Genomic DNA, 26,669 nt, shown 5'->3' with positions numbered 1-26,669 from the left:
CCAATAATCACTATCAGAGCTTAAATTTGAAAATGCTTCCTTGTACAGCCTTAACATTTATATATGCATGCACCACCCCAAACTGAAGGCCCTAAGAGGTGCTTGGTCAAGATTCTTTTGAGCTCCATGAAAGCCAGTCTCCCAATGGAAAGGAAGAAGATATTAATAATTGGGATTAATGAGCATTTCATGTATCCTGTCCAAAAATTGGTTTTTAAATTTTGGAAAAATAACAATCGATAAACGAATTCGAAAAGTAAAAATGAATTCTGTCCTCTCATTTTAGTGTATGGAAAAAAGAACAGAATGTTTCTGTTTGCTATCTGGTGCTTATGGGTCACCTAATACTTTTTTACATGTTGATCTCCCATGTTTTAATAAACACTAACAGCTTCACAAAACCAGAATTTCACTTAATTAAAAGTGTTGTTTCCTGTTAACTTGAAAATTTTTGCGATGGAAATCCCTACAATTTCTTCCTCCTTAGATTATTTCAGTTATGCCTACATGCTCCTTTAAGTACAAAGGCAGTATCCTTACAGTTTCTGTCAATGGCAGGCTATTTACCGTAAACGAAAGAAATACATTTAGAAAATGGGTGTGTGTTATGACCCAAAAACAGACTTCATAATACACAAACAGGATTTTGGTTGCCTGGTCAGTATAGATAAGGTTTTGGGTTTCGCTTCTTTCAGAAATCATCATCTGTTAAGGTTAATTAAGGTTATTAAACAACAGACAATTACAAAGTCAACCTAGTTATTTGATGAGTTGTAAAAATTAAATCTAATCAATGCCACAGTTGTATCCATTGTTCAGAAACTAGCCACTCATCTGGTTGTAGGGGGAAAAAAAATTCTATCAATCAGTTAATTCAATGATAGCTTAAATCATGCCACCTAGAGGAGAGCAGTGATATTTCTCACAATTTACTATTCGGAGAAAACCAACATGCTCAATTTTCTGAGTATTTTCATCACAGCTTATTAAACAATCATACAGTTGTCATTTTGCTGTAACACCTTTTAATAAAAACAATCAACGGTTTCTCCTCAAGAATATTTCCCACTGATTTGTTGTTACATTTCCAGAGGAGAAACACTACCTAACGAAAACTACCGCACAAAAAAATGAAAGCTACAATTTGACATTTTGAGAACATACACTTTTAGAAAAGATCCCAGGTCAGTAGCAATGGAACTTCCTTAATTCTAGTTATCTCCCAGTCGGTATCATTCTAAGCTAAAGCCTAGTCTTCATTCCTAAAACATAATTTAAATATCTAAGTTCGTAATAGCAAAAATGTCAGCACTTACATTTTCATGAATCATCGAGTGTCATTAAGGAATGAACAGAAGCATCTGGGCCATATATTGTATCTTGGGAATGAAAGGAGCAGCCGTCATGTTCTAATAGACAGAACTACTCGATCCTAACCCACTAGTGACGGCAGTTGCATTTTGCAGGATCCAGATAATTAAAACGTTTCAATCACCAGACATACTCAAGACCTAAAATAAATTCTTCAATAGTACATCGTAAGCTGACAGCAGCTATCAAAATGAAGCTTGAGAGGATAGGTGTTACTTAAACTCTAAATTGCCACTTCCAGGAAGGTTTTCGCCTTTTTGATACTTACCCGTTTCAGGCCATAGGTTGGTGTCCTAAGTAAATGAGACTGAAAAATAGAACATGTGCATTTAGTTTTTCGGAGCAAAGTTGGATTTCTAGAATCTCACTGTCTATGAGACACTAGTATCATCTAAAATGTAAGGAATTACTGTTGTGGATAGCAGCTCTGTTGATTCAAGCTTGGACTTGACTGTATTGGCTGTGACCTTGCCTGTTCCCTCAACTGTTTTTTGGGGGACAATAACAGCATCTAAAGGCATTATAAGACACTGTACTCACGTCTGGCACATGATAATTACTGTATAAATGTTTGTTGTTATAATTACTTGTTCTGTTCCAATCTAAACTTGAATGAAGGATGGGGCTATCAAAATAAGATGGTTGAGTGTGAAGCAACATTTTTAATAAATCAAGGAAATATTCTTATTTCAAAATAAATTCTCATCAATCAAGAAACACAGAGTGACACATGAAGAGACAAGATTCACATTTTTTATGTTAGATGGTCAAAGCCAGGTAACTACTAACATTTAAAAGAAAAAGGATTCTAGCCAGCAGGACTCTTGCTACAGTCGTCTTTGCACTTCTCCCTATCAACCCTTCAAGGGTCCTAGGTAAGACGGCATTTTAATGTTTCAGTTCTGGAACAGTGTAAGTAGGCAAAAAGATAGGTTTCGTTGTAATATCTCATTAAATGTCACAATCTTTTTACTCAGTGTGAGACTTGTCTTTCACACTGTCAAAATTATCTTTACAAAAGAATGTATTCTTATATTCATCTAATGAATTTTGGCATTTAAAAAAACTGATCCTATCCATGTTTTTAATTTTACCTTTTCAGTGACTGTACCACTGACACACGTGTTTCCACCGGTCTTCAGAGCCATCATTCTAACTGGGAGCAGAAATGTGGAAGGACCGAAATTGGTGTAAATGATCTCTTATCACTGAACCTGTAGGTTGTCCAAAATTTCTTGCCATTTAAAACAATGCTACAGGGGGCACGTGGGTGGCTCAGTCAGTTAAGCATCCCACTCTTGGTTTCGGCTCAGGTCGTGATCTTGAGTTTGTGAATTTGACTCTACATCGGGCATATGAGGCTTTGTGCTAACAGTGGGGAGTGTGCTTGGGATTCTCTCTCCCCCGCCCCTCTCTGCTCCTCCCCCACTCGCTCGCTCTCACTGTCAAAGTAAATAAATAAACCCTAAAAAAATTATTAAAAAAAAAACCAACAATGCTGTAATACTGTTCACACAGCATTTTTATAATCAGGATTTTTTCCCGAGTAGGGTTTCTAGAAGAAGGATTACTGGGTCTCAATATGTATCTACTATCTGCAGACTATAAACTTTTGTTGGGAGGGGGGAGAGGAGACTCTATCTAGAAGAGAAACATTTACCATTACATAGATCAGAAACGAATGACAAGTCTACACGCACAGCACCCGGCCCTCGAAATGCATAGTAGAGACCCTCCCTACTCCACAGCAGGCACTGTGCTAGATAGGCATTGTGAATACATTATCCCAATCCTCATTATATGAGCAAGTGTATCCCAATGCCTGATTTATATGCTAGTGATATATAATTTCACCTATCAGTAAGTGTACTTGGGAGAACCAAAACATGGCACTCGTGTGTCACGTGATCTAGTTATTACTAGTGCTTGTAGAGAAAGATAATGTGACCTGGAATCTTGTGAACTATCAGCTTTTATATTAATAATACATTTAAGAGAGCCCAGCGTTCTTGTCCAAAGACAAATATTATATAGAAACAACCCTGCCGTTATGCTTGGGACTACACGGTATTTCAGGGGACTGCTGTGTCTGGCTGCCTTGCTGGTGTTTTGAGGGCTGATGTCAAGCCACTGTGTATGTCCACTCCATGGGAGGGGACACATTTTTACCTCAGATTGAAGTCTGGTTCTGCGAGCGCAAAAAGGCAACTGTCTAGTAGCCTGAGGGTGAATGGACAGCTGCAAGGCCACCCACGTGTAAGGACACAGCTCTCAGCTGTCTCTCCATTCAGAGCCCCAGTTGGTCCTGACCCCATACAAATCTGGTGTTCTCGCTTTGATGTTTATGAACCGATTGCATTGAAAATGCAGGATAATGATTCAGGGGTTAGAGAAACTGTTATTTATACAAATGTGGTTAACACCTCATCATTTTAAACTGGCCGTGCTAATAATGCTCATTGCGCTCTTTGTTTTCTGTTTTTTTGCCCAAATCTGCAATCTGCATTTGCTCTGGCAGGATGTCGAGTGTGTGCTGAAATAGACTGGAACTGGACAAGTCTAGAGCCCTGCAACCGAAGGCACGTCTTCAGGGAACTTCCTAGCTTAGATGGGATCTGGGATCTGCGGATCTGGCAGGTCTCCAGATGTCCTTTTTCCTGTATCGGGAACCTGTTCTCTTAGAGAATCAATATGATTTATTGGTGTGTTCATTCTGAAAGCTGCAGACAATTACACTTAAAAAAAGTGAAATGCTATTTGTTATTAATAGTGGCCTCACATTTGAGGGCAACAGTTACCTGAGAAACAGTGTTAATTGTAAAGCAACTTAATATATCTTCTTCAAAATACAAATAGTGAAAAAGAGAACTCGACAAGAATTCCATCGATAAAATGACACCGATATTTGTATGTACTTAAACTGTATCCATAAAAGTTTGTCAGAACGCATAGACATGATTTCGAAGTTTACTGATATATTATCAGACTAAATATATGCTCTGTAACATTATTCTCTTTAGTTAGACCATGACTAGCCACATGTAGCTGTCAAAATTTAAAGTAATTAAAATTAAGTAAAATTTAAAACTCTGTTCCTTTGGATCACTAGCTACATTTGAAATACTCAGTAGCCACTTGAGCTACTGTATTGGATAATGGAGATTTAACATATTTCTGGCACCACACACGTTCCTATTTGGACAGTACTGACTTGAACACTGAAATTATAAGGAATTATTTTCACTTCTTTAACACACATGCCTGCTTACATCCTTGGTTGTGAATGCTACTTACAAAGAGCATTTTAGCAGAAAGCTCAATATGAACCCCTGCTATTGGAGGGAGGGGCAAAAAAGTGGGAAGAGGTGAGCAGTGCTAGATTGGTGATTCTTGACAAAACATGTTTTGTGACTCTCTCAGGACACCTCTTGTGAGCACAAAAGGTTTATCACACATGTAGATAAAAAGCCCTACATTATAACTCCCTGAAATCATGCTTAGTAGTCCAGATGAAAAATATTACTGTGGTTCTCTAAGCTAAAGAGCACTCTTTAGAAAATCGAAAATTATTTGAGAAGCATTAGAAGTTATCTTCCACCTATAAAATTGTGATTAGATTTGTTGCAACTTAGTATTTTATCACTGTTCTAAATGTCTTAACATGAACTTCGAAGACCATTCTACTTCCAAACCTGTTCACAGGCCCTCTTGATTAATACATCTAATTAGGTCTCAGGAGAAGTTCACCCAGTGAAAAAGTTCACCGGGCCTACCTTTGCAGCAACAGTCACTGAGATTCATGTATCCAGCTGGCCAAAATTCAGACTCCTGTTTTCTTAGGGAGAGAAAGAGAGAGTTTTTTGTAGGTGTGGAGTAGTCCTCCCTCCTGTTTCCAGAATTTGTTCTTACTGCCAGTTCACCTCAAACAGTCCTCATACTCCTATCTCCAGGCCTTAACAGTCTCTCTACCTATCACTAACATATCGAATGGAGACAAATATGTCACATTAATTCTAAGAGGTGAATTTTAAAAAAGAGCAGAATGAATTCAGCTTCCTTCATTTAACTTTCTAATTGTATTAAATTTAAGTCAAGAAACAATGGTAAAATTATTCTACATCTAAGTTAAAAATGTACAGTTTGCTATTTTACATACTGCTATGGATTGAAGATGTGTCTTTCCAAATTCATATATTAAAGCCCCAATCGCCAATGTTATGGTATTTGGACGTGGAGCCCTCTGAAAGGTAATTAGGTCACGAGAGTGGAGCCACGGGGTTAGTGCCCTTCCACAAAAGACTGAGAAAAGATGATCTTTCTCTTCCCCAAGGAAGACACTGCAAAAGGTCAGCTGTCTACAAACCAAAAAGAGGGTTCTCACCAGACATCAAATCTGCTGGTACCTCAATCATCCCACCCTATGGAACAATGGGAAATAAATGTTGTTTTAGCCAGTCTTTCCTATTCTAGTATAGGAACCCAGGCTAAGACAGACACAGAAAGACAGACACACACGCTTCTCCTTAAGAAATTACAAAGGTTGGGTGTCCAAACACTTCACTTTGGCTCAGGTCATGATCTCACAGTTCGTGGGTTTGAGCCCCATGTGGGGTTGTGAACGACAGTGCAGAGCCTGCTTGGGATTCTCTCTCTCCTCTCTCAAAATAAATAAATAAACTTAAAAAAATTACGAAGGTCCAAAAATGTATCTAATTTTTCAAATGTTTTTAAAAGTGAAATTCATGTTGCACAAACAGATCTACATACTAAACACAATAGTAGTACTCTGAAGTCATTAAAAAGACTGAAAAAATGAAACCTACATCCCATTTCACTTCAGACTCTTTATTTAGCACATATATTTATTAAAATCTATCATAAAAATAACAAAAAATAAGTAAAGATAAATAGTGAGCAAAAAAATTGTCCAAAGGTTGTGAAAGTATCACCTTATTTATTTGACCTCCTCCTCTCTCTTCTATAGAAATACTTATGCTCTTTGGAGATTCCTTTTCAGGCATGGCCTAGGCTTTACAACTCCTCTAACTCCTGAGCAACACAATTTATATCTTCAGTCTGTCTATGTTTCTGTTCACACTTCAACCTCAGGACGTCTCTGCTACTATATGTTTAACTAGGACATCTTCAGGCATCCGTCAACTGTAATCGGATGGCTTGGTAATGAAGTACTGTACTCTCATGGCCTGAAGACCGGCACAGGGGGCAGGATTCGTTGGTGGCCACTGATTATTAAGTATATTCATAAACGCAAAACACAGTGATTAAAAGAGTCCTAAGAGGTTTTCCAGAATATAAACATTCCCTTTTCACTCCCTTGTAAAACACACAAAATATTTTAAAGAACTTGGACGTACCCTCAAATAAACCTTCCAGAACCTCCTAGTGAGTCATTTTCGGCTCTGAGTACTGAAGGTGAGCCTTTGAACTAGCCCATCTAAAGGGTTCCGAGGTATGCTTTTCAATGAGAACCATACTTGATCTATGTAGAATTCTAGGGAAGTTGAAAATAAATCCAGTACTCCAACTCCAAACTACAGTGCTAAACTACTAAGTTTTTCCAGTCTGAAACACGTATTAATTTTGACTTGGAGATTTCAATGCCTAAAAACAATTACCGACCAATACTAAACTACGCTCAAGATTGAGAGCATTCACCGCAGCCATCTAAATATCCGGATAAGGGGATAATACCTAGTTATGAGTTATCTGGTTACTATTTTTCATATAGTCTTTCTAAACAAAAAAACCTTCTTATTATTATTGTATTCTAAATAGTTAACAAAAATACAATCCAAATGTTATATTTGGATAAATTGGGGGGGGTGAGGGTACACAAGTGCAGTTCTTTTTCTTTTCCCTCCTTAACTCAAAGACAATATAGGAAGATGGGAAAAATGCAGACTTATCTGGCTGATGTGAGAACTTAAATGTTGTAAGTCAAGTACTTAGGGTAAAGATGACAGAGCTAGAATATTTAAAATATTCATTTCCAGATACATACTTAATTTCTAAAACAATAGGCTGGTACTTGGATTTACATTCACATACGATGATACTCTGGCTACACATTGTACAGCCAAGAGGCACCATTACTAATATGTATATCAAACATCCCGAATCTTTATGACAGAAATCATTTCATGTACTGTGAATATGCTTCACAGCCTTCTGAGAGAAGTGATAAAATTTTTTCTTACACTGGCAACTCATTTTTATTTTGGGATAAAATAATTTCCAAAAGAAGAAAATTTGCATATATTCTCTTTCTTACTTTCAGTTAAAAAATCTTGACAAAGTTTTAAAATTAAACCAAAAACCCTAAGTGTATGTTTCAAAAGTGTTTTCGTAAATGAAAAGTGATTTGCCCATTTCTATCACCCAAACGTCCTATTTAGAAGAAGTTTTGCACAGTTTTCATATGCTCCAGAATAAGATTAGTAGCAAAAAGAAGTATAGCCTTTAATTTTAGGGAGAAAAAAAGCTTTTAACTGCTGCAGAGAATTTTCTTTTCCAAAATTATGTATGCATTAGGTTATAATAAAATACCTATCTGTGTTAAGTTATATCGTGATATTTAGCACTCTTAATTACTATGGAGGAGTACTTGTCCACATTTAAATTATCCTGACAAAATGGTAGTTCTATAATTTAATAAGACATTAAAATTCAAAAGTTGGGATAATTACAAAAATGCATTATGAGCTTTGCTGGTTTAATCACTTGATCTTAGGTGGACACCTTCCTTTATGCTGACAAATACCAGGCCACGGACTAATTTAACCTTAGATACCTAATACCTGTGACACTCAAATGGCTTTGAAAATATCAGTATCTCTGCTCCAGCATAATTTTGAGGTGAGGATGCAGGTATTTGCAAATGAGAAGGGAATCATTTTATTATGGAAAAATGGAGAAATTTATTATGGAAAAATTATTTATTAAATAATTCTTCCACAAGCTTTACATCTTAGGCCCAGTCTCACAGAAACTTTGGAATGATTTCAACAGTCTTACTTTCTCTTTTCTTTTTGTTTAACAGCTAGATACTAAGTCACCCAATGTAATCACTTTTAAGGCAACAATAAAGACCCGAATCTCCAATCCCATAGAGGATTCTGAAGCAGACTACCAGCAGTCTAACTGCCATTTCACTGGTTTTAGTCAGACCATAAAAGAGAATTTAAGCTAACCCAAAAACAGGGAAAAGGGGGTGGGGGGAACTAAAACATGTCAAATATGCTTTCTAAGAAATTGGGCCTCACCACATAAGTTAAACATGAGAATTTCCGCCCCAGTAAGTCTCTCACACAAAAATAACCTAACACTTAAGATAAATCTAAACCATTATATATGTATTACTCAGCATATAAAGGGCCATAATATAAAAGTAAAGATTTGGTGTGCTCCTTAAATCTTACTAACCAGAAGATCTAAAAATGGAATCATCACCCTGAATCAGAAATACTGTATCACTTTAAATGTCACTACATAGGTTTTCTCAATAGCTCACCCAAACGAATGCCCCAAATCCACCCCCTGCTGCAAACACACACACACAGGTCTAAGAAGTTGGAAAGCTGAAACATCCTGACTTCAAGGAGTTCATTTTTAATTATGAAGAGTACTGTATTTCTAGAAACTAGTGAAACTGGAAGAAAACACCAATGTCCAGACCAGTGTGTAAAACTTATAATGTCCTGGCAAATTGTGCCATCTCGCTGATCAATAAGGAACACTTCTTTTCACAAATGTTGTGAGGAACAATGCTTAAAATTATACATAGTCTGAAAACCTAATTTTCACAAAGTTTTCATGAAAAGGAAAAACACCAAGTTGGTAATAGTAAAAGTCTTCTGGATTTCTTACAAATTTTAGCTTTATAAATGTCCAACTCAGAGAGCATGAGGTATTTTTCTAGGAAAAATACGACGACGGTATATGCGTTTCCTCTACAGCCTATGTGTCCGAGTCGCTTCCAGACCCTGGTCTGCTGTTATCCGCGCCATCACTTTCTTTGTCCCAGTCTTTCATGGACGCTCCCATCATGAAATCATCTCGTAGGATTGTCCATCCAGGGCCCTCTTCTGATTTCCCTTCAGTCTGAAGGCAATTACAGAACCAAAATATCAAAAGGCAATTTAATTATAAGGAAATAATAAAACCCAAGCTACAAAACTTATCAACACTTACTTTTACAATAGGAATGAAAACAAGACAAATTATAGACTGATGTAATTTATATACTACAATATATGCACAAATATGTAATAGAGCTATACATTAGTATTTTAACCCCATAAAGGAACAATGAAAGCAAAATAATTTTTTTGCAGGGGGAGGGAATATAGTAAAATCTAGGTTTATTGCCAATTTTTTAAAATCTGGCAATCAAAACCAACAAATATTATTTAACATTCAGTGACAATTTATTAGAAAAATGTTGGCAAATTATTTTAAAACAAACAGAAATTTAACAAAGGCTTTTAACCGCTCCCCCCAAAAAAAAGAAATAAAAGGAAAGTAACTTGGTTCTGTGCTAGATTTTTATAGATGTTATCTCATTTAACACTTGATAAAAATTTGAACCAAATGTTCTTTATTTAAGTTATGATCTCACTGCGTGACCTAATCATGTAATCAAAAGACTAATCACATGCTAAAATGATAAATAACTGAAGCAGGCAATAAACATAATAGGTAGTCAATTCATTTTGCTTATTTACAGGATTTACGTAAAACTGTATGACAGCCTAAGAATTACAGCCTTTCATTTCATGGTACAACAGTACCACCTTGTGGTATTAATTAAGTAATACAACATATGCGGAACTCAAGCTCTGGGATATCTTTCCTCCATTGCACAAACATTTACTGAAAACTGTGTATCAAGCACTGTTCTTCATGTTGGAAATACACTGATGAACAAAACAAAGTCCCTGTCTTCCTGGAGCTAACAGTCTATGCCTTTCTATTTATACCATTTACAAAAATACACAATGTTGGAAAAATCTCCCTAAACATGTAAGAACCCAGGATATTTAGTTAGAAAATAGTGTTATCTTTATTGGGGCTATGCAATTTTTAAGAGAAAAGATATTAAAGACATTTTCTAGGTTACAAGAGACTACTTATCTAATTCTGAAGCTACCTTTTATTTTAAAAAACATAGCCCTGAAACAGTCACTCCATTTAGGGGAAAAAAAAAAAAAGAAAGAAAGAAAAGCACACTATTACAAACCAGAAAACATGTCCTACTAGATTACTCGTGTCTTCCTGGGATCAAAGAATCAAGCAGAGCTTGTAAATATAATGGGAAGACTGGAGAGCATATAAGTAAATGTGAGCAAAAATTTCAGAATTGACTTAGTATGTCAAAAGACATACTTGTACTATAATTTAACCAACGTAAAGGACAAAAAATATCTGCTGGTTAAAAACCAACAGTAAAACAGTTCTAAAGGCTCTCCTGCCACACCCATAGGGGAGCAATCAAGTAAGAAGGAAATCTGTAACTCTCCTCATGGAGTATGCTAACACCTTCCCATCCCTCGTTTCTACAATATCAAACCTACTTTCCTAAAACTAGTTTTGCTTCTGTTAGATTAAGTTACTTAACCGGAAAAAAGGCTATTTTTATTTTCTTTGTTTCAACTGAAGTTATGTTTGCTAATCTCCTCACCCTAATTAAGAGAAAGAGTTGTTCCCATGAAGGGATCCACTTTGACAAAACAATTAAAACACCTCCCTGCCAAATTAATCATTCAGTTTTCAAGTAAATTCTAAAAAGTGTATGCTTCCTGGTATAGCCACATGCAAGTTACTGACTAGTAAAGACTTACCCTGACATTGACGTTTGTGTTTACGTATAAATATGCAATCTCAACGGTAAGCTTCCGTGTTCAGACAAATGCACCCAACATGCTATCAACATGTTACCAACCAGAAGGCAGATCCCACATGACTGAGCTCAATCCAGACTGTTCCTACATGAGAGCTCATCCTGACAGCCAACTTCTGCTGGACTGACTTACTCCTCTACCAGGCGGCGCCACTAAAGCTCTTAGCACCTGAAGAAATGAGGGAGGCAGGAAGGGTGGGAAGGGACAAAGCCTCACACCCATAGTTCAGAAAGAAAGAAAGGAACAATAGTGGACCAAAGGAAAGGACTCCTTAAAATGTTGAGACCATGCTTATCTTGAGAGACATATTTTAGGAGAGGAGAACAACAACAGTAAATTCAAAGCATCTCTCAATTGACCAATTTGAAAAATAACAATGAAGTAAAGCTTTACTGGGGAATTCTGGTGGTACCGTTTGTTTAAGCATTCAGTATCATCTATATCAGTAATTTTCCAAGTGTGGTCCCCAGACCAGCAGCATTAGCATCAGTATCACTTGTTAGAAATTGAAAACCTCAGACCCCACTCCAAGTCTACTGACTCAGAAACTAGAGGTTGGAGGCTGCAGTCTCTTTCATAAGCCATCCGGTGCTTCTGACACTTGCTAAAGTCTGAGAATCACCAGTCTATAAAGAACAAATATTTCTTAGTGAGTTTCATTCACTGCTACAAAACCAAGTACATTTTATAGCTGAAGAGAAAAGATTTTAAGTTTTGGAAATCCAATGTTAGACACATCACTGGATATTTTATAAATTGCCATCATTCAAGATTTCATATTACAGTTGTATTTTTATTCTGTGAAGCAAAAATATGGAGAGAAAAAAAAACCAGACAATAGAAAACTCAGTATAAACAAGTATGGGTTAATACATTTTAAAAACAGACTTTTTCCTATAGTATCTGTCATGATGGCAGTTCAAGAAAGAAAACTCTGTCTTAAAAACAAAAGGATAACCCTTTACTCTCTATGCCTACACTTGCTAAAGAAATACACAGCAAGAAAAAAGACAGGGGGGCACATAAGGGGATAGTTTGAACAGAAACAACTAGTCTTGCTCAGCTGCAAAACTCAATAAAACAACAGAAGAGTGATTTGTTGTTTTAAAGATATAATCCACAAGGAGAAGATCCAAATAGACAACAGCAACACAATTTTAGAAGGTGAAGCAAGACGGACTACCCTGGCAAACCCAAGAAAGCTGACTCCTAAGACTGCAATTGTCAAGTTGCAACCAACCCAGTTTACACTGTAGGATCTTCAAACACCAACCAACCAACCAACCAACAAAACCCCCAGGAACTGGCATTGACTGGATACTTTTGGAAGTGAGGGTAGGAATGGAAGGATCAAAATAAAGAGAACTGGGCAAACGTGATGTTGAGAATCAGATCTCTGGATCTCCTCCCAGTCTCACACAAGCTTGGTGGAAGACTGTTCAACCTCTGGAGAGGTCACAGGTTGGCACAGATGAAGGCACATGTACATACCAGAAACAGGGGATTCAGTTATATCTCCTGCTCCCCAATAATGAGTCCCAGCCCCCTTCTCACATTGGGCTCCTGAAATACCGGGAGGCAGACCCTTTCCTTCAGACAGAAGATCAGGAAGGCTCTAGAGAAAATCTAGCCAGTTGCTAATAAATAATCGAGAGAATGTTATACTAAAGTTCACGTCACATGGGTAACACCCACATGGTTCAGAACTTCAATCGCCTCTGGGATTATTTGTTCTAATCATGAATAGACATTTTAGGATTATCAGAAAGAAAACAGAGTATAACAAACACAAATGTTTTGAAAGCAACTTGTAGGAAAGCAACACTGTTCAGAGAGAAGAAAATTTAGGGGAAAATACCATTAATATCCTCAAAGTTAGGAGATTACAGCGCACCCACAAAACTAAAGTAGTTTGCTATTTAAAAAGAAACATTAAGAGAATAACAAAGACCTTGAAATTAAAAATGTGATGGAAGAAATAAAAAATGAATACAAGGGTGAGAAGACAAAAGCTGAGGAAAATAGTGTAAAAAGAAAAAAAAGTAGTGGAAAACAGGAGGATGAGTTCAGGGGGTTCAACATACAAAATAAGAATTATACAGAAAGAATGCCAAAAAGGAGGGGAGGAAAATCAATGAAACACTTCCAGAAAAATTTCCCAAAAGTAAAGGACACACATTTCCAGAACGAAAAGAGCCTTCCTGAAGGTCCAAAATACAAAAGAAAAACCAAGCCACATCAAGGTCATCTGTAAAATTTCAGAATTATAGATACTAAAAGAATATCCTATAAGCTTTCAGAAGGAAAACAAGTCACATACTTAGAGATGATCAGGAATCAAAATAGATACAGATCTTCCTATAGCTATCCTGGATGCAAGAAAGAGACAAATTCTTTCAAAATGCTGAAGGAAAATAAATTCCAATTTAAAATTTGATACCTAGATACGTTGTTATTCAAGTATGAGGACAGAACAGAGGTACTTTCATACATACAAGTTACCCAAAAGTTTACTTCTAGTAGTTCTCAGGAAACTACTGAGAATGTCCTCCACAAAAAGGTGGAGTAAACCAAGAAGAGAAAGACACAGGATAGAAAAACTAGGAGATCCGACACAGGAAGGAGAAGAGAAATTGCAGGATGAGAGAAAATGGAGACTCCGGAATGGTAACTAAGCATCAGGCAGACAATCTGGAGCATGACCATCATTTTAACCTGACAAAAACATGGAGGATATGCTTTACCAAAACAGTGGGAGTAAACCAAGAAAGAAGAAGGAATGAGAACCAGGAAATATGGAATCCAATCCAGAAGAAACTCCAAAGATCACAAAAAACTTAAGTCCCAGGATGCCAACTGTGAAGCAGCTTCAGAGCGCAATCAGCCCAGAGAAAGAACGGAAGACTCCAGGAGAGAATATCTCAAAGAAAATAATTAAAATAGATGTATTGCCTGAAGTAAATGGATTGTGAAAACCTAAACTAAGAAAGTTACATACGAAGACCAAGACAATAATTAACTTCAGGAAAAAACAGAAAGGAAACGAGTTAAGAATACAGAGATGTGTATTCAATGCAATTCCAATCAAAATTGCACCAGCATTCTTCTCGAAGCTAGAACAAGCAATCCTAAAATTTGTATGGAACCACAAAAGACCCCGAACAGCCAAAGGAATTTTGAAGAAGACCAAAGCGGGAAGCATCACAATCCAGACTTTAGCCTCTACTACAAAGCTGTCATCATCAAGACAGCATGGTATGGGCACAAAAACAGACACACAGACCAATGGAATAGAATAGAGACTCCAGAATTGGACCCACAAAACTATGGCCAACTAATCTTTGACAAAGCAGGAAAGAATACCCAATGGAAAAAAGACAGTCTCTTTAACAAATGGTGCTGGGAGAACTGGACAGCAACATGCAGAAGAATGAAACGACCACTTTCTTACACCATTCACAAAAATAAACTCAAAATGGATGAAGGACCTGAATGTGAGACAGGAAACCATCAAAACCCTAGAGGAGAAAGCAGAGGAAACCTCTCTGACCTTAGCCGCAGCAATTTCTTACTTGACACAAAGGCAAGGGAATTAAAAGCAAGAATGAACTATTGGGATCTCATGAAGATAAAAACCTTCTGCACTGCAAAGGAAACAATCAGCAAAACTAAAAGGCAACCAATGGAATGGGAAAAGATATTTGTAAATGACATATCAGACAAAGGGCTAGTATCCAAAATCTATAAAGAACTCACGAAATTCCACACCCGAAAAACAAATAATCCAGTGAAGAAACGGGCAGAAGACATGATAAAGAAGACATCCAGATGGCCAACAGGCATATGAAAAGATGCTCAACGTCACTCCTCATCAGGGAAATACAAATCAAAACCACAATGCGGTATCACCTCACGCCAGTCAGAGTGGCCAAAATGAACACATCAGGAGACTATAGATGCTGGAGAGGATGCGGAGAAACGGGAACCCTCTTGCACTGTTGGTGGGAATGCAAACTGGGTGGGTGCAGCCACTCTGGAAAACAGTCTGGAGGTTCCTCAAAAAATTAAAAATAGATCTACCCTAATGACCCAGCAACAGCACTACTAGGAATTTACCCAAGGGATATAGGAGTGCTGACGCATAGGGGCACTTGTACCCCAATGTTTATAGCAGCACTTTCAACAATAGCCAAATGATGGAAAGAGCCTAAATGTCCATCAACTGATGAATGGATAAAGAAATTGTGGTTTATATACACAATGGAATACTACTTGGCAACGAGAAAGAATGAAATATGGCCTTTTGTAGCAACGTGGATGGAACTGGAGAGTGTTATGCTAACTGAAATAAGTCATACGGAGAAAGACAGATACCATATGTTTTCACTCTTATGTGGATCCTGAGAAACTTAACAGAAGACCATTGGGGAGGGGAAGGGGAAAAAAAAAAAAAAAAGAGAGAGAGAGGGAAGGAGCCAAACCATAAGAGACTCTTAAAAACTGAGAATGAACTGAGGGTTGATTGAGGGTGGGAGGAAGGGGAGGGTTAGGAGGGCACCTATTGGGAGGAGCACTGGGTGTTGTACGGAAAGCAATTTGACAATAAATTTCATATTAAAAAAAAAGAATACAGAGATGTGTAAAAGCCAATATAACAGCTAAAGGAGTAACAAGTGGTTGCCCTAGGGTAGGAGTCGTAGAAAGTAGGCAGAAGGAGGCAGAAAACTGTTTTATAATAAATAACCCTTTTGGCAAAATGAGGCCTTTTAAACCACATGGATAAGTAAAAATTAAACAGAAAAAAACAGGACAGCAAGAAAGGAGAAAACGAACTATCCCTCAATCATTTTCACAAACAGAAGTTTTACAAGCCTCCGCTAAGATCTTTCCCAAAAATCTCCCCTAAGGCACCCTCTGGTTTTATTAACCATATGATTCTGTTTTCCTTTCCAACTTTTTCAAATGAAAAAAAAATATTAAAAACATGAATTATACTAGGAAGCTATTATATGCCGGACAGCTTACATAATATTGCCTTTTTTCTAAGTCTCTTAAGATTCCTAGCCAGACAGTGATTGTCTTTCTCACATCTTACATAAGGAAGTTAAGGCTCAAAGAAGTGAAGCAACTTACTCAAATTCAGTTAATAAATGGCTGAGTCAATACTCAAACCAAAATCCAGGATTCCAAGTCCAAGCTCTTTCTGTAATACTATACTGCTCTACAACTTAATTGATAACAACTCTCTATATTACCATATCACCTGTTATAACCTATACATTACATAGTAGAATAAGTACTAAAATACACTGAAAATGCCATCTATAAGAGTCAAAACTTGGGAAAATTATTTTACACAACAGATTTACATACTGTCATTTTACCTTTTTTTTTTCCCGTAAAGATGACCTGCCATTAAGTATAAAAAATCCTGAATATCTAGAGCATCCACAAAGAAAAGATGCATCAGAGATAAGTATAAGAAATAAGGACGCCAAGGGAAATCCTGTATGTGTCATCATTGGAAAAACTTGCCTAAAGTGATTTGTAAGTAGATTTCATTATGTGTTAAGACTCAGGAGATCAGGTTTTTGTTTGTTTTTGTTTTGTTTTTTTTTTTTTTTTTTTGCTTATAAAACAGAGGGTAGAGGTAATCTGATGCATTATTTTCACACCAGGAATGAAACCCAAAGAGTTCTGGATTTGAATCACAGGAACTATTGATTACAACACTGAAAATCAGAGGGTTTAGACATCTAGGACTTGAAAGAAATTAAAGATAATTCCCTTAACCTTGGTATATAGTGCATATCTGTATGTATTCACTATACTATATATATTTACTACATATATATGCATATATTTACTATCATCAGATGGACATTGTATTAACATTAAACACATAGACTGGAAGGATCAAAATTTAGCAGCTTGTAAAGCCTGTCAATGTTGCTGCAGGCAGTACTAATTCAATAACCAAAAGCAACCTACGAGATAACTCTCTGGGCCTACATCAACTGAAAAGGAGAACTGATTAAATGCAAAAACTTAATGAAAACCACATGATACAAGGAAACAAAATAGTCCCTTCTCTCATTGGCCTGGTTTTATACAAATATTTAATCAAGATCATACAGAAGCAGTCTGTGTCAATTTTGATGATGACAACCCTTAAAAACGTTAATCAGCTTCCATTTCAAGGTTCAAACATACATTGGCAGCTAATGAAAGAAAACTGAAACAGAGGTTTGGAATTATTCATTAGTCTAATACCAAATAATTAAGAGCTTAACCTCATTTCAGTTTTTGAAGGGAAAAATTAAAGTCAAATCCTAAAACAATAAACAGTATAATCACATCTATATTAGCAATCAGCAATAGTTGTGATTTCATTGCTTTCCCTGAGAAGAACGTTCAGTTTTCATTTTAATTTTAGTTTCACCTAAATTAAAAAGGTTCTTAACACACTGGCTAAATTCACCTTAATACCTTTGTTGTTGCAAATTTTTTGTAAGCTGTTTACAGCTGTAGTTAGTAATCTCCTGATTACTGACTACCACTTATCCAAAAGTTCTGCTGGAGAAATGAAGGATATATGGGAGATCCCTTACACGAAAGATATACTCTGGCAGAAATCAACAAAAGTGAAATACAGCCCCAAATGTTTATAATTTGAATAAGGACATCAATGATTTTCTCATCATGTCAGTTATTAAAACATCCCACTAACCATAAAGGATTGGAAATTTCATCATGAAGCATTAAAATTTTCAATCTAGAATGTGTAAGAGTTCTAATGGAGTCAAGCTTACATGGAAGATCCATATCCGTACACACTCAACTTTCCTCTGATTCTCAAGAATTTTTTTATAAGCAATTTCTAATTGTCTTGACCAATTTGTGCCTTCTTCATTCCTTCACAAACTTATTTTAATTCGCCTTAACTATATTACTAGAATGGTATTCCAGGCAACAAGCCCATTTGTGCTTTGTTTTTGTTAACTATTATATAGCTTCCAGGTTCTTGTACAGTTTACAAATTTAAACAGGTCACTAATAAAACCCAAGCAAACTAGAAAAGATCAAGATGCTAAAACTATGTCACCTTTAGGTAGAGTCCAAGCACATGTTAAATGTATAAAGTTCTCTAAGAAAACCTAATTCTGTGTAGCTTGCCAAGAATTCAGGCCTTAAAAAAAAGTTTCCTTAAAAGTTTCCTTAAAAAAAAAAAAAGTTTCTTTGATGCAGTTTTCTTTTTCATTCTGCTGCATTCTTTTTTATTTTAATTTCATTTGCTGCCCTTGGTTTTACTATGTACGCAATACATATGCCTTTGCTCAAAGTGATTCTATTTGGTGGCTTCTATTCTAAATTGCTATCTAAACACCTCACTTCAGAGTTAAATCTGAGAAAACATCCATGCAAGGGAGCTTCTCCTCATTGTTTATAATATCTTAAGAATTGTTAAATTAAGTTGAAGTTGACTAAACTGCCAGGAAGACAAATGTATAACACCTCAAGGAGCCTTTTTGACACAAGTGCTCTATGTATTTTTAGACTCAGTTAGGAGCTTGAAACATTCAGAATACATTCTGCCGATTAGTCTCTTACAGTCCATTCTTTTACCAGCTATACTACGTAGTAGTACATAGATGAGAATTCAGATTTATAAACTAATTAGGAAAGCCCAGTATTCATCTAGAAAACAGACACTGATGTTTTAATATCATAAATTTGTTAAAAGGTTTAAGTGAGAAAACACTGTAAAAGTTCTTTGTAAAACTATGAAATATAAAGAAAAGTAAGTAATATCTAGTAGAAATATGCATACTACCAATCTACCTACTGAAATCAACAAAAGATTTAAAAATATATGGACAGTCCTCACTCAAACTCCTGGAAAAGCATGTGATTCTGGGTCTGTAATCTAAGAGCTTATTGTCCCAGAAACCAAGAAAGTACGCCAAGAAAAATGAGGTCATGTCAGAACGGCACAAGAAGCTAGTTTGCATGGTTCTCATTGTTACATTTGTGAATTTAAACATCAAAAGAAGCATAATGATACTAAAATACTGAAAACTAGACACTCATTCCTATGTCTGTGATATTAAACAGAGGCAAAGAAAAAGGTGGGGGCGGGCGGAGAAGGTTCACTTGCTACTACTGGAGATGACAGTTAAGCCAACACCTTACTCTGGAAAGCAATAATTAAAAGGAAAGGAACATTAACCCTCATCTTTTGGAACTTAAAACATATTCCTAAAAAAGTAAGTAGAAATAAATGAGAAAATCACCATTCTGCAAATTCCAGTAACATACCTGTTTTAAGCAGGGGTCATCAATTGGCGCTAAAAGACAAAAGATAGATGGGGAAAGGTATATTTGCTCCTTTCATATTATTCATCCCAGAAATACTCTCTAACCATAGAGGGGAAAATGCACCTTTAATAAGGAAAAATTTATTACCACTTGAACCAAATGAAACAGGACCATCACTAATATGGGACATTCTGATAATCTGTCTCCTGATGTGACAGCATACTAACTATACATTTAAGTATCACACCTATGAAACAGTTATGCCAAAAAAAGTTTAACTTAAATCCTGACCTTTGGTCCTAACTTTCCACTTACAGTGAAAGGGCACAGAGGAGAAAGTTGAAAGACATGATGTGACAGACAGATTTAGAACCTGGATTCCTTGTTCAAGACACCTGGTTTAGTTATAAGTGAAACTTCTGAATTGTATGATATATGAATTTTATCTCAATAAAGCTGTTAAAAAGAGAGAATTTCTAGGATAGTATGGGTATTACCTTCAAATAATCACCCCAAACAAACAAAAACTAGATGGGGATAAAGACAGGCAGATAGCTCTATAAAACAAACACACAGACAAGTGTCAACAAATTTAGAACCCACGTGAGAGAAATACTGGTCTTTCCTTACTTTCTTCCTGTTTGAAAATTTCCATAAAGTAATAGGGGGGAAAAAAGATTCTAAAATTTCTATTAGGCAAACAGTGATTAAATACAGAATGCATTTGATATCCAGTAAATTTTAATTAATTCCTTGATAAAAGAATAGAAAGTCAATTCTAACAGTAAACTTATAAAGAATTCCTTAAACGAGTTTAATGAGTTTGTTTTATAATTCTTAAATGTTCTACCATGGTAATATTTTTATCTTCCTTAACAATTCAGTTAAGTGTCTGACTTCAGCTCAGGTCACGATCTCACAGTTCAAGAGTTTGAGCCCCGCGTGTTAGGCTCTGTGCTGACAGCTTGGAGCCTAGAACCTGCTTCAGAGTCTGTGTCTCCCCTCTTTCTGCCTCTCCCCTGCTCGCGCTCTCTCTCAAAAATGAATAAACATTAAAATTGTTTTTTTTTTTAAACCTATCAGTCGGCATGTGCTGCTACCCATCCAACAAAGGGGATGTGAGACCCAGGGAAAAAAACAGACTGCAAACCATCTCTCCCATCATCCTCCTTCTGGGCTGGGGCAGGGGTGGGGGGAGGGACCATGTTGCTCACTAGCCAGACCCACCTCTTCTAGCTCATTTAGGTGAGAGAGGGGAGGACACAGTTTTCAGTTCTGCTTCTGAATAGAAGTACCTCAAATCTTCTTAAGTAGCAGGCACAAATGACTGAAATGATTCTGGAGCAATACAGACAAAGTTTTAATCCAGATTCTACCAATTACTATCAATGTGACCTGAGGCAAGTCACTTAATATTTCTGATTTGGGGTTTCTTACCTCTAAAATGAGAATTCCAGTACTTCTTCAAATGGTAATTATAGAAAAACCCCTTTCAGTACCTGGAACAAAACAAACACTAACAAGCCCCTTCCTGGTCCCTCTACCACCTTTCCTACTTAGTAATGCCCCGAATCATCACATATACGAACAGAATCCCCAACTAGGGACATGTGTAATCTTCTAATGATGTTCACAGTGTTCACAAAGATGAGAGCCTTCAAATACCAAAGTACGAAAACACCCGTTTAGAAACCAAACTTTCCTTGGCAAGAAAAATCTTGTCAGTAACAGAGTTAGCTTAAGCATAGCTTAAAATGTGGAAGAAAAAGTAGACAAACTTCTAGGTCCTCAAAACCGAGTTTTATTATTTTGTAAGAATTATACATTACTAGAGTAGATACACTTAAAATTAGAGAGAACTTTCCAAATCTAAACATAATTTTTATTAAATTATTGGATAATTCAAAAATTCATAAGCAGTAACAGTTTCTTTTCAAATTGGTTTCCAACTGAAATTCATTTTTGACTACTATCTGTTAGGAAAAATAAGAAGTAAATACAAGGAACACAAAATTTAAAAAAAGACTGCCAGCATTTATTTAAGCACAGTTCTAAGCACTTTACCTATACTAACTCCGTTGACTCTCTGTTATCTCTAGGAGATGTTTACTACTACTAGAATGATTATCTTAAACACACAAGAAACCTGAGGCATGGTTTGGGTAAGTAATGCATACACAGTAAATGCAGACCAAAGGGTTTCAACCCAGGCAGTCAGGTTCCAGGCCTTTGCTACCATCTAATTCGTCATGCATCCCCATAAACATTCTCAGCTTCCTACAACTCAAAACAAAAAAACAAAACAAACAAAAAAGCCAAATCAAACCCTAAAACAAAAACCCCCAACTAACCCATAGATGATTTTCAGCAAGAAACAGCAAAATATTCTTTAGATTTTTAAAAATGCACCATCTAAGGGTAAGCATGTAGCATAAGACTCACCGTGCACAAGACAATTAAAAATAAAAAAAAAGCTTCAACCTCGCCGATGAAAATCCTAAACAAGCATCCACTTCAACTTCAAATAGAACATTTCTTAAAACAGGGCCAGGAGACATATGGCACCGTTAGTAATTTTTACTTTAATGGTAACTAAAGATTTCTACACAAGCTACGTAATTAGTTCTTTTCTTCCCTCATACCCATACATCCCCCATGTGAAAATGCTGCTCGTACCACTGTGCCAAACATAAGTTGGCTTTGATTACAACTGCTGTCCAAATCTGAAACCACACTACATTCAAGCTAAACAGCCTATTTTAAAAGGAGTTGAGAAACTCGCTTTAAGCTGTTCCCATCAACAGCAATATGTACAATCATGCTCATTCTCATTTCAAACTTTGGAGTCTCTCTTTTGTCTAAACTCTCATCTATTTAGGCATTTTCAGTAAACAAACATGAAGCTGAATTATTTACAAAGTTAGCATTCCACACATTCCAGCCGGGGCTGCTTTCATGTGCAAGTAAAACACTGTTGCCGTGTGATGCGGGGGCAATTTAAGGACAGCATCCTTCTCTATCAGCTTGCCTGCCTTCCATTCCCCCAAGAAATTAAATCCTGAAAACTTCTGGGGGACCACCTAGGGAGCTGTGTGAGGGGTCCCTCCATTCCTAGGTTTCTTACTTCAAAAGCAGGAATTTAGTAGGTCTCTGAACCAGTTTTAACAGAATACAGCAGTGCAGAGTCTAGGTCTAAGTTACTAAGATTCCAAAGAAGCCAGGTATTTGAAAAGTATTCCCATCACTAAATACCTAGCTATGAAGGCAATGTGACTGCCATTAATGACAAATGTATGAGAGACACAGCCCCCAAACTTACCTCTGTGTTTGACATGCCAAGTGTTCGTATCACAAAAATCAGGGAAAAAAAAAAAAAAAAAAAAAAAAAAAAGAACAAAAGCAAAACCTTTTCTCCCCCAGTAATTTTTTCTCCAAGGGACTTTTTTATAGAAATTTGTTGTCCAGCCATCACAAAGAAAATTACATTTTAACAAAAAACTAGCTAACATTTTCCCTTACTATAACAAAAATTATTGTCATGGCTTCATCATACACATAGGTGAACGTGATATATTGGCAACTTCGAATAAATGAAAACCACACAAGTGTGTAATTCAAGAGTTTGAGTACCATACAGTCAGCCAATGCTTTCCTGTAACAGCAGCCAATATATTATTCTTTTAAGATTCACAGACTTAAAATTAGTCATATACATAGTTGCTTAAGGCCCACCTTTAAGGAAATAGACCCTTAAATTCTAAGAAATTTGACTAAATTTAGTCAACTTTTCAAGAAAAGAGCAAAAGGAATAACCACAAATTTGGAGAGTATGTGAAAAAAAATAACAGCTCCAGATTATTAAAATCTTGACTATTCAATATATTGGGACAGCACAACACTCTAGATAGGTACGTGTTCTGAATGCAGGAAGGAAAGAGATATTCCCTAAGGGATTAAAACTTAAAGTTTTAATGAAAACCTTTCTTATACAAAATGTAAATTTTGTTGCTTCCTTAAACAGAGTGTCCTCAATACAATCTTTTTAAAAACCATTCAGGGTCAAAATCAAGGAATCAGTCAATGTGCCTTCTCACATGTTGGTATGTGGCTGATATGGGGCTTCATTTATTTGGTTCAAGAGTGGGATCTTTAGGTCCCGGATTATAGAACTCTCTCCAAATAACTGACAATTCTTTAAACCTAAAACATTTAAACCTAATCATGTGAAAAACTCTCTAAAGTACAGTAGGCATCTTCCCTGACTAGGTAAACGCGTTCAGTTGTTCTTAAAATTTCAGGGCCCTAGAGAGACATACAGGACTCATGAACTTCTGCAACGAGGGGCCTCAAGGTCCATTGCTATTCTGGCTGTCTGCTCCTCTGTGCTCATGTTTCCTGCACTAAGCCAGCGCTCTCCCTACACTTACTGTTTTTAACCTGCTCTTTACGGTCATTCTTCTCATTCTGACTACAACCTGGAGCAGACTTCGTCCCATAAAAGTCTTCAGCTCTAGAGGGGAGGGTGGGAGGGGAATGGGTGAAACAGGAGGTGGGATTAAAAAGCCCACTTCTCGTGATGAGCACCGGGTGATGTATGGAAGTGCTGATTCGCTCTATTGTACATGGAAAGCTAACAGAATACTGTATGTTAACTACACTGGAATTTAAAATACAATAAAGTAAATAAATAAAGGCTTCATCTCTCAAACATGTTCCACCTTTTATAGTTTTGATTTTGTGAAGCAGTCACCCCTTTTGAATCTCCCAAGGCATAAACCTCACGGTCCTCACAACTTGTCCCGAATCAGGTCAGTCCCAAATCAAGTCAACCTATTCCTCGAAACTACCTCTCCAACCTGGCTCCTCTCTTCCGCCAACCCCCACCTCACTACACCTTAGTTCAGGTCTCCCCTCTTGCTTTATGGCAACAGCCAGCCACCGGCTGGTCTTCTGACAGTCTTTCCACCCTTCAGCCTTCTCTTCCTTAAAAAGAATCAAATCCGATCAGGTTGCTTACTGATGAAAATTTACAGCTGGCTCCCAAATCCCTATGGAATAAAGTCCAAATTCCCTAACAGAAGACAGAAGACTTAAAAATCTGACCCCAACCTACTTCTTCAGAATCCCTTTTTTGGCTTCCCACCCATCAGCAAACACCCTGCACTTCCAACCTCTATGAAAGAAAAAAAGAGGAAAGAATGGAAATTATAAAGGATGTGAAAAATTGGAGAACTGGTAGGCTTTCTTCCCCTATAGTAGCACGATGACTGCCAGTTGCTTTTCCTTGGATTACTACTGCTGAAAATGTCTACTCATTATGACTTCATTCTTTGACACTTATTTCACTTCTTTTCAATGTTTTCAAAGACGCTGTTTCAATATAGACTAGTTTCAACAGCATTGAACACTGGCTCTAATTTATGACTTTTTAAATGAAATTCTTTAGCTTACAGGTAAACATTTCAACAGAAATACCACTCACTGGTGCTTCCTTTCCTGTTATCATCAGAATTCACATCACAGAAAGGAAAACGCTTCTTCAGATACTCAGAGCAGCTTTATCTACAGACTAGGTTAGTCCAATGAATAACTAGTGCCTTCACTATGCTTGCTTCTTGACATTTTAAAATTATTTAAAAGCTAAGTGTCCTGTATTCTCTGGAAGCACATTCCTCTTGAGAGTCCTGTTTTCTGTGAACATCCTCCCATCATAATTTTTCTGACTTCCAAACCTTCTAATTTCATAAGCAACATATCACGTATATTACCTCGAACACTTGTTTAAACAATTTGCAAATGGCTTCTCTTCTGGTTTCCTTATAAGATGTCTGGTGGACTGATTTATCCCAAGAACCAAACCTCCACTGAATTTAACACTCAGTACCTTACCCAAAATTTCTACCGTTTGGATAAGAATCCCTCTTTTCTTAGGTTCTCTCACTTCCACTAACAGTGTTCTTTCTCATGGCCCTATCTCAGAAAAATATACATGAAATAAAAACAAAAAACAAAAATTATCTAAGTCTCTACTATTGATTTAACAAGAATTTTTGTGACATGACATGCTAGTGAATCAAGAAAACAATGGGCATTACTGAGTAGACATAGGGTGCTGAAGTCACAAACACAAGTGACTTCCTTCTGTACATAAGCTTTGTAATATAAGGAATTTAAAAGAAAAAAAATAGATGCTACATTTGTAAATGACAGAGATGTAATCTACATTTATTACATGTACATGTAAATCTACATTTATTAAAGTGATGGATATCCACTGTACAAATGGCCTGAGTTAACATAATGAAAAAGATGTGCAATTGTTATTAAGAAAAAAAAGTTAACCCTTTCATATGTAACAGAAGAAACAACTCATTTGTTTAATAGATGAAAAATACTTAGAATACTACTTACCCTAAGTTCTACTGAAGGCTTTTTGATTTACAGATATTAGCTGTTATCTCTTCTAAAATGAGCCCATCAAGTACCTTTTTGTTTTACTTTGCAGGATCCAGGCTCAGCTCCAAGAAATAAAGTATAGTAATTAAGGACTCAAATGTAATTTAATATATCAGTTTGACATCTTTTAACTTATGTCTTTTCAAACTCCCTTGCCCTAAAAATGATCTTTAAAAAGCAATTATACCTTTTTGGCCTCTAAGGAAGGCTTTCCCAGAAAGCCTTTACTCCAGAAATAATGACGGCATATAATAAAATTAAGAAAAAACAGATTTAAAAAATTCAAGGGCAACAATATTCTCCAAGTCAGCAGAATCAGAAGATTAAAAATACCTTGATAAATAGCTAATGATATGAAAGGCAGTCTTTGGAACATATAAAAAATATGCTCCTATCTAGGAATCAAAAGCCTTTGAAAAAGATTATGGTTTTCAACCATTAACAAGAAGACTTTTAACAGTTAAAGTTGTAACTCACAAAAATAATAAATATAAAAATATAAAATGAAATAAATCAAATGTAGATGTATGCTGCATAATACAAATGACCCTTCAAACAGATTTAAAGGAAGGTCACAGCTATGTGACAGTAAAGAGATGATTT

At 36.4% G+C, this 26,669-nt stretch overlaps 1 protein-coding gene across 1 annotated transcript in view; it reads right to left on the bottom strand.

Moving 5' to 3' along the window:
- Positions 1 to 6,195: 6,195 nt before the first annotated feature.
- RRP15 (ribosomal RNA processing 15 homolog) overlaps positions 6,196 to 26,669 on the bottom strand; it is a 42,227-nt gene continuing 21,753 nt past the window's right edge. Inside the window, exon 5 of the mRNA XM_030302400.2 lies at positions 6,196 to 9,492. Within this exon, the coding sequence (XP_030158260.1) occupies positions 9,349 to 9,492 (144 nt within the window). The 3' untranslated portion in view covers positions 6,196 to 9,348. The remainder of the gene's footprint in view (positions 9,493 to 26,669) is intronic.

Source organism: Lynx canadensis, chromosome F1, assembly GCF_007474595.2.
Source record: "Lynx canadensis isolate LIC74 chromosome F1, mLynCan4.pri.v2, whole genome shotgun sequence".
NCBI classification, from domain to species: Eukaryota; Metazoa; Chordata; class Mammalia; order Carnivora; family Felidae; genus Lynx; species Lynx canadensis.
This window is presented reverse-complemented; position numbering and strand designations above follow the sequence as displayed.